This window comes from Gallinula chloropus, assembly GCF_964237585.1.
Source record: "Gallinula chloropus genome assembly, chromosome: 2".
Classification (NCBI taxonomy): domain Eukaryota; kingdom Metazoa; phylum Chordata; class Aves; order Gruiformes; family Rallidae; genus Gallinula; species Gallinula chloropus.
In genome coordinates this window covers 117,882,049-117,898,256 of record NC_140086.1, presented here as the reverse complement: position 1 = coordinate 117,898,256, position 16,208 = coordinate 117,882,049, and the positions used below count along the sequence as shown (strand labels likewise).

The 16,208-nt window shown below is 38.4% G+C and overlaps 1 protein-coding gene across 1 annotated transcript in view; it reads right to left on the bottom strand.

Annotated features, from left to right (window-relative positions):
* CPNE4 (copine 4) overlaps positions 1-16,208 on the bottom strand; it is a gene marked incomplete at its 3' end in the record, with an annotated part of 116,808 nt that overhangs the window by 54,954 nt on the left and 45,646 nt on the right. The window contains exon 6 of the mRNA XM_084260413.1: positions 242-340. Within this exon, the coding sequence (XP_084116539.1) occupies positions 242-340 (99 nt within the window). The remainder of the gene's footprint in view (positions 1-241; positions 341-16,208) is intronic.

Here is a 16,208-nt window from a genome sequence, read left to right as displayed (position 1 = left end):
GAACTCCCTGTGGAATGTGAACTAGAAAAAGACCCTAAGTATTTCAGGCATGGAAATACAGAAAAGGTTGATTTTTGCATTTTCAGATTATCATGTCCAGATAACCTACCAGTGAGATCAACCCAGCAACTAACTTCTGAGGCAGGCAATGTCACTTGCTTTATTACAGGACTCTCTGAGGCACACTGCTCTACAAAGCTTATAGGTTGAGACTGAGATTGCTTGGGTGGTTTCCACTTACCTGTCTTCCTTCCATAGCTCCTCGCATTTCCTTGAAAGTCGAGCTAAATTCTCCAATGAAGTCATGCTTTCCATTGGAATCCCAGTCCCAAACTATGCACTGGGGAGGCAAAGGGGGAAAGAACAAAGGAGCACATTTTTTGTCAGATAGAAAACAGGTTTTATTGAAAAATGCTACAGGAGAAATTATGATATGCACTGGGTTGAATGTTTTATCTAGAAAGAAATCACAAGGCATATTAAAAACATATTATTGTCCAGATCAAAATAAAATGACAGGAGACTCTCAACACAGCTTGCTACTGACAGTTATGTATTATGCAGTTGGCTGATGAACCCAAGCTAATATATTTTAGAAGGAAAGGATTCCTTCACCTTTTTGCTAGATGTAAAAATACAGGATTATGGGTATTTTTCCTATATTAAGATTAACTTACCTCATTGAAGTGGTTTACAAATATAAAGTAATATTAAAAACACTAGTTGCCATGGCAAACACCACCATTGTCATTTGCACAGCCAGTGAAGGTGAGACAATAGTTACAGAAAAGAACAGCTTTGAAAGTATACATGTCCGTGGCTGGTGCCCATATCTCAGCTATTTTCCAGTGTTGCTCAACAGTGACTATTCAAACCACTCCCTGCTTGTAGTCATTTCTAAATTCATGCATAAATATGAATATCTCATGAGTTTTAGCTGTGATAAGTTTATTTTACAGACATGGCTAAATAAAATTCAGCTAGCCAAGACTGAAGTAATAACTACATGCTTTGCTAATTACTAATTTTAAAACTGTCCCAAACACAACAACAAAGGGGCTCACAACTTTTAAGGAACAAAATCTCAAACAGTCTCATGTTCTCCCTAGCTAAAGCTCACATGCACTAACAGATTCAGGAGGCCTTTACTGAAAATGTCCTGGTTTCAAACATCTCTTTTTCTTATTTTCTTTGAAGCAGAAATGCCTCAAGGCCATATGCACTGTTACATGAGGAGTGCGCTGACATTCAGCTATCAGATGGTTTTGAGGGTAACTTCAACTCTCTCCTGAGGGCCAGAGTCTTTGTAATCTGTGCATGGGTGTGGGGGTGAAGGACTGGGTTAGTGACAGTAGTAGAGCAACCCCTTGCTGAGAAAGGCAAGAATGACACATAAATGGAGGTGGTAGGGCAGCAACAGCAAGGCCCTACCAGGCTTAACAATATTGCGTTTTATCAGGCCAGATCCTCTAAACTAGGTTCAGTGCTTTTAACCCAGCACTAATGGCCAGACAATACAAGAGGAAGAGGAAGAGACCTCAAGCCATTTGTCCAAAGGGACACTTTGAGTTTACCCAGAAGGTAACTGAAATCACTGGATCTTGAGTGTTAAACATTTCCAGTAAAAGCATCTTACTGGAACAGACTTCCATGTCCACTGGCTACACTTTCTAACCAGCCTGAATAATTCAAAGTTAGTATGTGTGCTCCATAGCCAATCTCTTCCCATTGGACCATCAAAACAGTGATATGTAAGTTCACTTCAAGGGCAGGGGGAAACACTCTGTTAAAAGCTTTGAGATATGGGCAAAATGATTCAATTCCCTGTGTGAGAGCAAAAGGACTAAAAATCTTGGAAGAGACAGACTATTTAACAGCAACTTAACTCACTACAAGCGAGGTCTCATGCAAAATCTGCCATAACAAATGGTCACCATCTCACATCCTCCTACCACAACCAGAAGTTAATAAATGGCCTCTTTCACATATATATTTGTCTATGTGAAGTGCACTGACTTAAAGTATAGGAAGGAAGGTATTTGATCTGTACATCTAAGCCAGTTACTTGAATTTATTATGCTAGTAAATGCCCAGGCACCTTATCTCCCTTTGTAGAAGCAATACAGATGGTGATTTCACTAAATTCATACCCAGGACAGCCCCAGGCAGTAAACCACCACCCACATCATCATGTAGGTTCCCTTTAAAAAAAAAAAAAAAAAAAAAAAATTACTCTAGCTTTCTTTTGAACTTTCACCACTGTTCCATTTAGCCCCAGGAAGAGATTTGGTTCAATGCAAGGGGAATGTTTGATCCATAGAGAAGATGTGCAGTAGATCTACAAAGGACTGCCCATAGGGAAGTGCACAAGCACATCTCTTATCGCTAGAGACATTTATCAGTTGAAACAGTTCACTGGTCAGGCAAAGACCTGGTTCTTGAGCCTGCTGCTAATTTTCCACCTGCAATTTTGCCTACTTTTTAAAATACATGGATCCCAGAGAAAAGGAAGATCTCCAGATCAAAAAGCGAAAATATTTTGTTCTAAGACTTGGAGATCCTTTTTAACAGCTTTGACGTTGGGGGTGAGGTGGAAGGTAGATGGAAAATGTGGGGAGTTCCTATGTTGTGTTTTATTTTTTCCACTTATTTTATACAACAGTAATCAAATGAGAGTGGGTTTCTGGTTCTGTCAGTGGTAATGTTGCCTGGGACAGAACTAGACCCAGTGTTTTCACTGCTAACAGCCCTGGTGAAATCTTCACTAGTAATCACTCTATGTTTATTATCAACTGCAGTTTTTAGATGAGCTGGTAATAACAAGAACAATAGCAACAAGAAATTGAAAAAAAATTGACTAAAACCTGAAACCATTTCTGTTTCACAGAGCTTGAAAAAGCTTCATTTTATTTTTCTGTGAAATTTCTTGTTTTCAGATTTCCTTGAAATTACTTTATAAATATTTCATGAAAAAATGGATTTCACAGATGAAGCCTGATTTACAACAATTTTTTTCTGGAATGATTGTGAAAATGATCCTAAAAGTAACATCAAATACAAACATTTGTCAAAATGTTACAGCAAAATTGATGTAAATGTGCTGAAAGCAGTTTTATTAATGCTGGCAACTTTCAAAAACCGTTTTTGAAAAAAATCACTATTTCACAAAGAAAAAAATCAACCCAACCCTTATTGTGAATTTTTCCAACCAGGATTACTTTTCAGGTTCTGTCTTTAAACTCTGTTGGAGCATAAATACAAGAACAAACCAAAGTTATCAGAGACCTCTAGGAAAAGATACTTTGAAAAATTTCTGCTAAGTCTTCTGAAGATGGAAAAGCTCAGTGTGCTGATTTGTTGTTAGAATTTTGACTGGACACAAGCAAAGTTAAATTACATTTAAAATGTCCACTCGACAGTGATCCAACTGCTTGTTTCTTTCAAGCTAGAGGTTTTCTAACTTTAGCTTTCAGAAAGCCAGATGGTACTTTAATCTTCATATTGGCTTCATGGGAAAGACAAACAATTACAGTATTATCTCAGTGCCATTTGCACAATTAGAGCTAAGGGAGAAAGGGTGTTCTTGAAAGTATGGCCATTATGACTTTTTTTTTTCCCCAGTTTCACATCTGGTCATAGAAATTAATTATTACTCTCTGAAAAACACATTGTTCACAGTAACGATTCTGCATTTCAGCTGTATGTGAAAAGTATTTCTGAAACATCTAAATAATGGGGTCCAGAAGTTTTTATAAAACCCCCCTCAGACAGATAAAATAACCAGGGAAGGACCTTTGCAAATAATCCAGAACCAAGCAAAGACCAGAGGTAGTAATCAAAGGATTACTTCCCTTTGAAATACTTTAAAGTTTGTTGGGCTTTTTTAATAAGTCCCTATGTGCTTTTCAAATTGAATCCTCCATAAATCATCCTTTATCTTTAGGCAAACCTAATGTGTTTTTTGGGTCTGTACTCTTACTGGTTCTTTAAGCAGATGATTAACAGTACACCTACACTCTCTTAAAAGTCTCATTAATTAAAGGAGTCTTTCCATATGCTTAATTTTAAACACTGGTAAATCAGTGTTCAGGTGAAATATTTCAATCTCCTACATACTGGTTACAAGGTCAAAGGCTGGGAATAAAAACTTTTGTCTAATGATGCATGGGGATGGAATAGTGCTGACTGGAGTGATGGAAAACAACTTCCACCCTCCCCAAAATACTGTGTGACTGCAGGGAGAGGGAACGCTGCTTCAGTTCCTCTCAAGAAAAGGTGCTATGCCTGGTAGAGTTAACCAGTGGACTCAGTGAAGAGGATATCAGAGGATCATTTCTGAGTATCCACATTTTCATGCTTTCAGCAGTTCTTGTAAATGCCACAAAATTAAAGATTTCCTTTTAGGCTGAAATTGAACTTTTCACTGGAGAAAGGAGGGAGAAAGGTCCTTTATACACAGAAAAATAAATCTCAGGTGGATGCACATGGGAATTTTCCCTGGGTTTATTTCTGTTCAGCTTTTTCACCAAGTATGGACAATAACACTACAAAGGGAACTTCTGAACAGCATGCTAGAATAATTACATTGGTACTGGAGTCACAACAGCACAGGCTTCTCTGGCTGAATTTCCTAATGCTTCCCCAAAGCTGACAGCTAGATTCAACTTGCTACCTCTATGTGAGCAAAAAAATTCACCTGCAGAATTTCTGAATTATATTTCAGAATTTCTGAATTATATTTCAGAAAAATATAATCTGGACCACCCTCCAGCTCCAGCCAATATTGATGTTCTGTGATGATGCCTAGATAAGTAATAAACCAATTTCTGTATCCAGCATCTCGCACGGAGTGAGCCAGTTTTCCTGTTTGATAATTCAACAGCAAAAATGAAAAAATTATTCAGATCCTGACCATATGACCCAAACTCAAATATTATTTTTTTAAAGTTTAACTTCTGAAATCTGACTTGAGACAAGAGTGGTCTTCCAAGTCTCAATATGAGAGCTAGACTGTTTTCACTTGGCAAAATTCCTATATAATTGTCATAAATAGTTCTCATGCTCACCATCCAGATTTAATCATATGGAGAACTAAATAAGAGAAAAGATTGACTACTGTATGTGTTTGTGTGTCTGAGATTATTTTCCCTATTTACCTTTGAGAAAATGCTTCAAGTGATTTGTCCCCATTAGACTGTCACGATAAGAGAACCGTGATATACAGCACCTTTGGGCAGGGGTAATGGAGAGACTTGTAACTTAACCTTGCAATTTATGAACCAGCCAAAAACATGCTCCAAAGGTTAGCTTTTAAAAGACTGGCAGAGTGTTTCATGACTAAATCCTATCTGGAGGCAGCTGACAGCCAGACCATGGAAATGTACTTCTTGAAAATAATCCATTTAAGTTTCCCTTCAGCTGGCCAGACACTGCAGATTATAGCATGCACAAAGCCATCAAAAACCTAGAAAATTCCCAGTCTTTTCAGCCTGAGTTTCTTCAGTTCTGCTTATGCTCAAAGTCCAATTATGAGATGTTACTATGGTCTGTGCTTGTACTACCTTTCCACCTAGCTGGAGAGGTACAGGGTTGTATAGCCCTCCTGACAATTTAAGAGCTTATTTAACTTAAAGCACTTCATTAACTTGTGACCAAAACCCACCAGCTTGGGTGAGAAACAAAACCAATTCCTTGGACTGCTCTTCAGCTGCTCTGTGCTAGTGGAAGAGCAAAAGAGCCTTGAAGTACTCTATTGTGTAGGAGACTCCCCAGTCTGACCAGGTGCTGATGCAGGAGAGAAGCTAGTTCATATCTTGCATTAAAAAGATTTCCTGGTGTGTTGTTATTTCAGTGTCTATTCCCTGAGACTCAGTAAGGAGTGGAAGGGATACTTTTCAAGGAAGAGAATTGTCTTTGTCCAGTGAATGTCTACAGTCCTTAGGTCTAGGTTTTAGAGCAACAGTGCTAAACAAGAGTGGTTTAAATTCTGAAAAGAATCTGTCTTGGGTGGCTTTTGGTTACATTGCTGTGAAAAAACCCCAATCTTGTGGCTAGGAAAGAAGGTAAATGATCATTTTTGAACTTGAGTGCAATGTAGTAAATTGTAGCCCACCCGGTTATCAAGTTCTTACTGTTCAACTCTAAACTAAGCTGACACAGCAATAATTTTTAGGTAAGCATTTATATGACATTGACTGTCTTTCAAAGAAATAAGGTCTTGAGGCAAATGTCAGGAAACTGCTCCACTTTTCAAATAGAAACTCTTATCTGGTTCTATTCTCTAGGAGCAGTGACAATGTTAAAAAAAAAAAAAAAGACTTGGAAAAGCCAAACCAAAAAGGTGAAAAAAATTTCAGAAAAAAATTTACTTGATCATCAAAGTGATTTTTCTGGAACAGTCTGTCTCTCATCAGGGCTATTACTACTTGATAATGAATTAAACCTCCTACTGTACCTCCCTGAAGTATATGTACCCCACTTGGAATACTTCAAAGAAGGTCTTTTTATAGGAAGGCCTTTATATGCTACCTACCCATTCTCCCCACTTGGATATGAGAAAAAAAAGCTATGCAAAACTTTCAGTACAGAAGCTAAAACACTTCAAGTTATCCTGTTCCTGTAGTCATGATGTTCCAAGGCCAAATTCTACATTATACACATCACAGCCCGGGGTTACATGCTGGAAAACTGTACAAGAATTTGGTCTTTCCTGCTGTATATGAATTTCTTCACGCCGGGGTTTGGTTTTTGGGTTTTTTTTTTATCCAAGCTGGTCAGCACAGTTTTCTCTTTTCAGTAATTCTGCTTCTCCAAAAATTAAAAATTAACTTTTTATGGCTTATTTCAGATTTTCTCTGAAGTTGGGCTCCAGTGAGACTAGAGTGAACTAGCTGAAATGAACCCATGTTTTTTGTGAGCCTCTTGCTGGCTGACATAAAGCTTTCTTCAGAGAGCATAGACAAAATATTTGAGCTTTTTCCTTTTGGAAACATTACCTCAATTCTTCAAACTAAACTACTCAAAACCCCCTGGACTAATGGGGGAAAAAGAGCTCAGCCCAACATTCTTAGACTATGTGTAGCCTCTGTGAAGCCAACATCGAAACAACTTTGAACGTTTTCTTCTTGACTACAGAACTTCATTCTTTATGAAAACTGCATCTTCTGTTCTGCCAAATTTGAATGGAGTGATGCTCATTAGTACACCACCACAGCCATGTTAGGTCCATAACCGTTAGGTGAAATGCTGACTCCATTCCATGCAATGAGACTTTTCCTATTAACTTCAACAACTGCCAGGATTTCATCAATACCTTTATGCCTCCTATACGTAGGTGGGTGTTATTGATATGTTAAAAGTTGACAGGGTTGTATTGGTTTCAGATTCTTTGCCTATAGAAGGACACTTGAGACAGACCCTCATTGATAAGTTCCTCTTGGTTAATGGCAAGTGATTCAGCATTCCTTTGACGTGCTGCAGGAAGTATAGCACCCAAGATAAAACAAAGAAAAATAATCTTCCTGGGGATCTAAATACATGAAACATTTAGTTTTAAAATTATCTGCCTGGAAGAGAAGACTGAAGGTCAGGAGAATACTTATTTTTCTACAAAATGTGACAGGTCCTCTGATTCAAGATCAGAGTGAGTCATATTTTCTTGATAGCTGTGATATGACACCAGCTTGAGCCTATTTTACTTCTTGTCAAATGAAAAAAGGGACCATTTAGAGAAACATCATCACCAAGCCAGTCTCTCTACACCACCACTGGAGATTTGAGCACATCGGCAGTGGCTCAGCAACGATGGGAAGCCTCACAGTTGGATGTTGCCTCTTCTTGACAGCTCACAGCATGTGAGAACCATCAGGGTCATTTCAAAACCAATTACTTAAAACTGTAGTTTGCTGATTACCCTTATTTGTATTACAAGGGTACCTAGGAACCTCAGAGATAGATCTTTCACCCTGTTTAGTGTTGACAAATGAAAGCCAGAGATACTTCTCTGAAACAGAGAATTATGCTGTAATAAGTCATATCATTTCAGGCAAAACTTGTAACGGGGTTTGGGTTGATTAGGATCTGTAGGTTTTAGTAGTCACAACATAAACAGGCTTCTACTTTTCTGTCACAGGTTTATGTGGTAAAATCCTCGGAATACATACAAGAAACTGTGTTACCAATCAGGTTCAGCAAGAACGTGAACGTACACTTTGATTTGAGCACTGGCCTAAATACAGAGATCTGTGCAGTTGCAATGCATTCCTATAAATTTATTAAATCTACTCTTCATTTCTGTTATGGGCAAAGAACTCCCTGTTAATTATAGAATTTATTTTTTTTCTAATTTCTCATCAAAAACACCCCTAGAGACTTACTATGCAACACAGAAATGGGACAATTTTTCAGTATCCTGTTTGTGCTTATGAAGACTTAGTTATCAACAAATGAGAGAGCAAGCTGGAAAATTTTTAAAACAAATAGAAAATGATTACTTTGCATCTCAATCAATGAGATTCCAGTTATTGAGCCCATGCCTTCAGCCTAATAGTCCATAACATTACATGCAACTTTTTCCAAACGTGGTGTGATAAACACGAAACCAAACCCAAAACACAGTAACAGCAAAAACTTCTGCGAACACTCTGCTAAGCTCCTTTAGGGAGATTATCAATACATCTCAGGTAGTTTTCTCCATGAGTATCCCTCCTTGAAGTTCACAGTCTGATCTGTCCCTATGCAAAAGAATCTGTCTTCCAAAACTTTTGCGAGAGGTGGTAAACTAGTGTACTGACAGTGGTGCCTCCTCTTGTTACCAACACATATCTGAGATTTCTGCTCCATCTAACAATTCCCTGCATACCAAAAAAGGCACTGCTCTTCAGCAGGCCTTTCTGTTGTACCTATTGGAGAAAATTTATCATAATTCATGGCTGCATATAAAAAAGCTCCCAGAGAGAACAAGACTCTAGACAGTTCACACTGTCTACTGTAATTTCCCTAAAAAAAGCTCAAGTTAGGTTTATCTTGCACTCTGAAAGTCAGCAGATAAAAATCAACCATTGCTTTATATCCCAAGCATGAAAGGAAGATGATGATACTTGGCAAAGAGGACAAAATGCTCCTCCCCACCCAAGCAGCATGAATCTGTCCCCAAACACCACTTGTAATAATGATGACTGTTTATACAAAGTGACTGATTACACCAGTCACTTTCTGTTGTCAATCAGTGGGGGAGTTAATTATACGTCTCATGGCTATCATTCCAAAAGAATGACCTGGCAAACAGCACTGGGTTTAATGGCCCTGAACTGGTTGCTCTCTTCAGTGGATGATACCACAGCAGAAACATCAGTGGAGGTGGATCTTCTCAATTATGGATAATTTATAAAACTAAGGCTGGCAGAGGTTTCAATCATGGAAAGTTTTTAGTACAAAGTAGACAAGAAATTAAGAAATGTGAAGCAATTCTAAATGTTTTAAATACAATATTCTAAACCACGTTTCCTATGGAAAATGAAGACATGAAATAGATTTCTAGCTGAAGCAGAGACAGTGCATAGACCACTATAACTGAAATGGCTAAAGTAGCATAAGAGGTCAAGGTTAAAGATTAATTTAAGATTATTCTAAGGGTAAGGGTCTGCAAAAATAAAGGTCACACTTCCTTATTTCATATACACATATGAAATATTTTAAATCAGTTCTTACAAAACTTATGCTGAACATTTTACACTAGTAGTCATCAGTGGGTGTAAATAGTCTTGGTTCTGTGGAGTGGGGATTTTTTTGTTGATTTTTTTTTGAGCTTCAGCTACTGCCTTCACATAGACACACTGTTGCTTCAAGATGTAACCTCCAGATAGCTCCTCTTGCTTACTGCACAGATGAGATATTTAAAAACAAACCCTCCAGTCTCTTTCTGGCCAGAGCCTTATTTTGTCTTCTATGTTGCATTTAGTGTTGAATGCATCTCCGTATGGATGCTGAAAGCATCTCCAAGAAAAATCTAAAACCTTGCTCTGCCATAAGCTCCTGCGGCAATGCATCATCAAAGATTTCCAGTAAGAGTTAAATTAAGAGCACGACATTGTGTCTGGATCTTTCAAAAAATATTACCTATCAGCAGATATTTTCCCATTTCTTGGAAGCTTATGAACAAGCTAAAACTGTAAAACAGTAACACTACTGACATATCCCATACTTTTTATGCAACTGCTCAGATCTTCGGGGTTTTTTTGTACACATACAGTAACCTAGTTTCTGGTTTTTGTTCTTGCACTGGGTAGAAAATAAAACTTTAAGAGATTACATTAACTGTCTGTCTAAAGCCATACAGACTTTCTTTCTTATTTGTATTCCCCTTGTATCCATTCAAGTGTTTAATAAATGTTCTCCACAATGATTTCTCAGTAACGGTTCTATATTTTCTGGGTTTATCTCTTTCAGTGACAACGGATGTGACACTCATAGAAGCAAGCATGCTGTATGGTGGGGTTGAAGCTTGAGGTTGAGCTCACCAGGAAAACTGGCACATGAACAGGGAGCTCTTGGTGTGCCCATTGGGCCTGTTTCCAACATCTCTTGAAAATCAGGAAGGAACAGGCTAGAAACCCCAGGCACCCAGCACCACAGTCACCCTAGATGACAGGCAAATCTGAAGGTATGGGCATACGTGGATGGGTTGAACATAGCAGCCTCTTCTGAAAGGACACTTTGTAAAGACATGGGAAGAAGGGAGAAAAACTGTGGCACAAAATATGCTGAGGAAAATTGGAACCACTGAGGTTTCCAAATGCGGGTAAATGATTTAGAGACCAGATGAAACCCTAAACCTAACAAGGTAACTAAGTGATTTGCTATAGCATCCAGTGATAATTTCCTTATGGAGAAGATGAGACACTGTGGAATATACATATATATTATAATGTAGCATAGTTCTGTATTAAAGTAAAGAATATAGAGTAAATTTATAAAATAGAGTATGCATAGTATCATATATAGTATCACATATATATCTACAATCCAAATCAATGCTTAAAATAATGTATTAATCTGGCTTCATATGAATCCTTCTCCTGCTTCTTGAGCAAGGAAACATGATGGGTAAACACTGACTCATAAGGAAACTCAGCTACATATACTGGAACTAAAAGAAGGAATCTGACAGCTTTCTGTGAGTGTAACAAGATTTCTAAGAGACAAATAGTCTGTTGCACACATAACGCTCTAGAAAGTAGTTGCCATAAATCACCATTGTGACATTTTTTTTGCCAAATATGCAAAGCAAAGCATATGCAAACAGTCATTTATTTGATTAATTTTTGTCTCCCTCCATCTTTTGAGCCATCTACAAACAGATGATGATTTTTGTGATATGATATATTTATTTTTAAGAGTTTCTGTGCTTATCCTGTTTCTTACTTGTGAGCAATTCATTTTGGCTAAGAGAAAGTTTGAAGTTTGGTAATAAACAACCAAAAAATTCTGAGATCTTCCCAATGCAGCAAAACTGCCCGGAATTAGTGCTGCAAAGTCCAACATTAAGATTCCCAGGAGGAAAACAAACATTCAAATTCTGTTTCTTTGCATGTTTTCTGGTATCAATAAAAGGTAACGTTGTTTAGTATCAAGTTTATCCTTGCAACTTCTGTGTTTCCATCAAATGATCACATTTCTAACAGTCTGCAATTTTGAAAATATTACAGTATCCAACAACCTTTTCTCCTTCAAAATAAGCAAAGAAAGATGAATGCAAAGTTAAGAAATGGATGCATGGCCATCATCACTGGCTTATGAATGCAGTGGGATACAGTTTCACCCAACCCCAAGGAGCCAAAAGACACCTGTGAAGACAGATACTCTGAGCTGGACTGTGGCTGAGCGCTGACATAATTTGAGTGAGCCCTGAGGTAACGTGGTTACGGGGTGGAACTTTCAGTACAGAAACCATCCTCCAGATTCAGGATGGGATCAAACCTTGCTGCAAAACAATTTCTGCTGCAACTTTAAGTGCTGCTGCCGCATCTGGGATGTGCCAAAATACTTCTTCAAAGGACAAGAGAGCTGACCCTGTTTACTGGCCTCATTCCAGCAAAAGCAATTAAATTTCTACCATCTCAACAACCCCTGCAGTTCAGGCTGGAACAGTGTCATGTGCTGCTTCCTGCCCTGAACTGTCGCAGAGCATTTCTGCATGCTCTTGAGGAGCTGCTGCAGCTCACCCCCAGAGATGGCTCCCCAACAGTAGTGGATGAAGCCCTGCTCACATGCAAGACTTTGCTATGACTGCGCTGAAAGCAACTAAGAGCTAAGACCTTCACTGCTTATTGTTCTACCATCATTTCTCATCCCCAGAAGAAAATCTAAGTCTAGCCCCTTTCTGTTACTGAAGATGGCTACGTTGTGAAGAGCAACTTAAAATACATTTTCACGGCATAACAGCATAGGAGGATATAATGAAAACATTTATACATATCTGCCCATTTTCTGTTTCCTTCTCAGCACTTCAAATAAGTTCCCAAGGTGCATGGGAGTGATGAGGTTAAATGCAAGAAAATGGTCCGTTGCCTGTGAGCTTTCAGTAAAAATAAACCCCGTACATCTCTGTATGCCAGCTCTCAGGTTAAAACTACCCATTAACACACCCCAGACTAAGACTACTGCAAAGTAGAATGGGAAAAATTAGTATGATTATCAAAGCTTGAGCATTTTATAGCATATAAAACTAGCAAACAGTTTTTGGGGGAAAAAAGCAGCAATGCCTGTTACCTCTGGGTTTAGCAGAAGGCTCACGTGTTTTGAGAATACACAGAAATAAAGCATTCTAGAAAGATGAGAACTTCAGTTCTCAGACTGTAGCCAGTACTCTAAGACCAGCCCTACAATAGATGAGTTCTATGTTTGTATGCCAATTCAATGGCAAAACCCAACAGTGCTAAACTGTATCTAACCTCATTCTCTGAATCAGGCACTTTGATTGCATAAATGTCCAAACTTATGCCACAAATAACTGGAGGTGGGTAAAAAGAGTCCCAGTTAAAACTGAGCTGATAATTCATTCCCTAATGTCAACATTTTGTCAGATGAATGTGCAATTTCCATTGCGTTAAGGAAAATGATGTAGGTGTGGACATTCTTTCATTATTCTGCCAGGTGAATTACAAAGCTATCATTAAAATAATTACCAATGGAAGAAGAAAAAGAATCAAACATTTAATTCAATGTAATTATAACCCCTATTTCCTCCCAATGTGGGTGATTTATCTCATTATGATTAAAGGAAGTAAGGACACTTAAGTAAAATATATGCATGTATCAATAGGTTAGCTTTTAAAAAGCGATCACATTTCAGTAAAAAGGAGACCCTACACAGAGAATAATATTCAGAATAAAGTGATTATTCTAATCAGGCAGCAGATATTCTCTGAAGACTACCCACAAAGTAATTTTTAAAAAACCCAAGTCATAAATTCAAAATTCATCCTATTAAACAACTGCAACTGGAACTAAGGGGACTTTTTAATATCTCCTCTATTTCATCATGTTCCTTCTCCCAGTTACCCAAACCATATGGTATGTTTGCAGTTGGGATCTGCATAAGTCACCTCTTCTTAGAGGTATATTTTCATATACTTATGAAAAGCACAAATGCGATGTATCTTTAACAACTGTGAGAAGGATGGAAGAAAAAGCATTGAAAAACACATTAAAAAAAAGCATATTAAAAGTAATATTAATAATGAAGAATTCATAGCAGAATACTCAGTAGAGTGGGGCATCCTTTGGCACTAGGAGACAGGTTTCCGTATTGAAAAAGTAGAAGAGAAGACTCCACTAGACAGATAAGAAGGACACAAGAGAAGGACATCAATCAGTTAGCCATTCTGATTTTACTCTACTAATAAAAAGAAAATTATCTCTCAGGTTCAAACACACTTTACAGGGAACAAGCTTTCCTTATTTGCGATGTGCACATGGGGACTGACATTTGCAATGAAGTGTTTTAGCAGGTTCCAGCACACTTGATATCATAAAGAGCTACAGAGAATAACGTTACAGAGCTTTATCGGACGCCTCTGACAAGTCACCAGTGCAAAGATTTGGTTTCATTGACTTCAGCTTCAAGGAAAAGCTCTTACTGCAGTAACAGAAATAAAGCAGCTCCTCTTAAAAAGCAATGACTTCTACAAATGACTGATTATTGTTATCCTTCCTGTTAATGTGTTCAATGCTTTTATTATCGTTAACCACATTATCTGAAACCACTTGTATAAGGCTCTGGACTGCAGGTGGCACCATTATGTCATTATGAAATGAAACAACATTATTCCTGAGACAAGTAGGCAGCACAGAGGAGTCTAACCTACTTAGCCAAGTACTCTATGAATATAAAGTATGCAATCTAATACGAGTCATATATAGGAAAAATAATTGTCTCTGAGGCAAAGTTTAGAGTGTATCATCTGGTGCAAGCTGTCAATATTTGCTGAAGTAAATGGAGCTGTATCATTTACACCAGCTGAGAATGCCCCATTGCTCGTCAATGGCCTTTGGATGGGGCCCTCAGAGGGAACACCTGAGGGAAAAAAAATAACCTGCAAGCATAATAATGTGAGATCTGTACCTTTAAAACAGCTGGTCAGGAGTAAAACAGATGCCACAGTGCAGTTAATTCTGCTATGGATTGTGATGAAAGGAAGAGCAGATATAAAGATGACAAAAATCAAGCTGTGATGTTTTCAGGAATGTTATTGAGTGACAACATTGCTTGCAAACTACTGATGAAATTGTAGAAACATTATATTAATGTATTACAGAATGAGCAAGCAGTGTACCAGGAACCCATCTTGTGCCTAACTATCACCCTCCCAAAATCTGACCCTGTCCTAGTACATACAGATAATGAAAACGTGGTGACAGAGTTGGAAGGAACAGGATGCTGGCTTTACAGAGCTACTTTGATAAAGAGAGAACTCTAACACCACATACCTGATTTCATGAAATGATGCATATGAAACATACATTAGACCTGTATCTAAATCTAAACCACTCAATGTAGCGCTCTAAGCACAGAAGTTCTGCTGTCAGCACAGACTTTTCTCCGCCTTTCACTTGCATACACAGAAATATTTCCAGTTTGTGATGACTCTGCTGTGTACAGAAACATTGATTCCCAAGAGGCTGCTGTGGAGCACTCCACAGAGGTGCCTCTTGCTAGCAAGGAGACCAACACACAGGGTGCACAGCGCACCAAAGCATTCCCTTCCCCTATTTGTGCACCAGCATGTCGGCAATGAGCTTCCCCGTCTTTCAGGTTTCTGCAGTATCATCAGGAGGAGTTTTCTAAGTCAGTAATAGCTGTCAATCTCTCTGTCAGCTAGCCCTCACCTACCAGTTTGATCAATTATTTCAGAGCTATATAGTGTCCCCCAGGGAGACCTCCTTTGGATGTAGGAAAAATATTGTTGCTTAGCAGTCAGTCGGGTAACAGTCAAGATACAAAGGTGAGGCTGAGTAGTCAGTGGGGATTGGAAAGTGGCAAGATGAAATCCAGAGTAGACTCTCTCAGGAAATCTAAGGAGAAATAGGTAAATAACCTTTTATATGAACAGGCCTGAGAGTACTCAAGGCTCAGAGAAACCCATATCCCAGACAAGGTAACATCAATACAGGGTAGAAATTTCTTCAACATTTGTCATACACTTTGCTTTCTGACTGCCCACAGAGCAATGTCAGGCTTAATTCCAGTAGCGTATAAGAGCTGGCATGGTCCTTAATGGAGATTCAAGTAACTGAAAACAGATCTCAGACTGGAAGCAGCTCGCTCATTTTGAAGTCACAATCCCATTTTGGTGTTACACTATGCAAGTATGAGCTGAAACAAACTATGAAATGTGCAGAAAGATGTTAACTTGCTACACATAATTAAATTCTCACCACCTTGCTGCTGCATTCAGTTGGAAAATGCATGTACAAAGTGCTTCATGTTCTGAAATAACTTGTAGGTATGTGAACCCAGAATGCAGCATCTGGAACTCCTGCAATAATTTGGGACCAGGAATTAAGAGTTAATTTCTGTCTACTAAATTACTCCTCTATTAAAAGGAGGTAACAGTAATCAAGCTGGCTAATTACCTTTTTTTTTTCCCCAGATACGCTAATGAAGAGGTCTCCAAGAAGGAGCTGTGGTTCCTTTTACAGGGAATAGC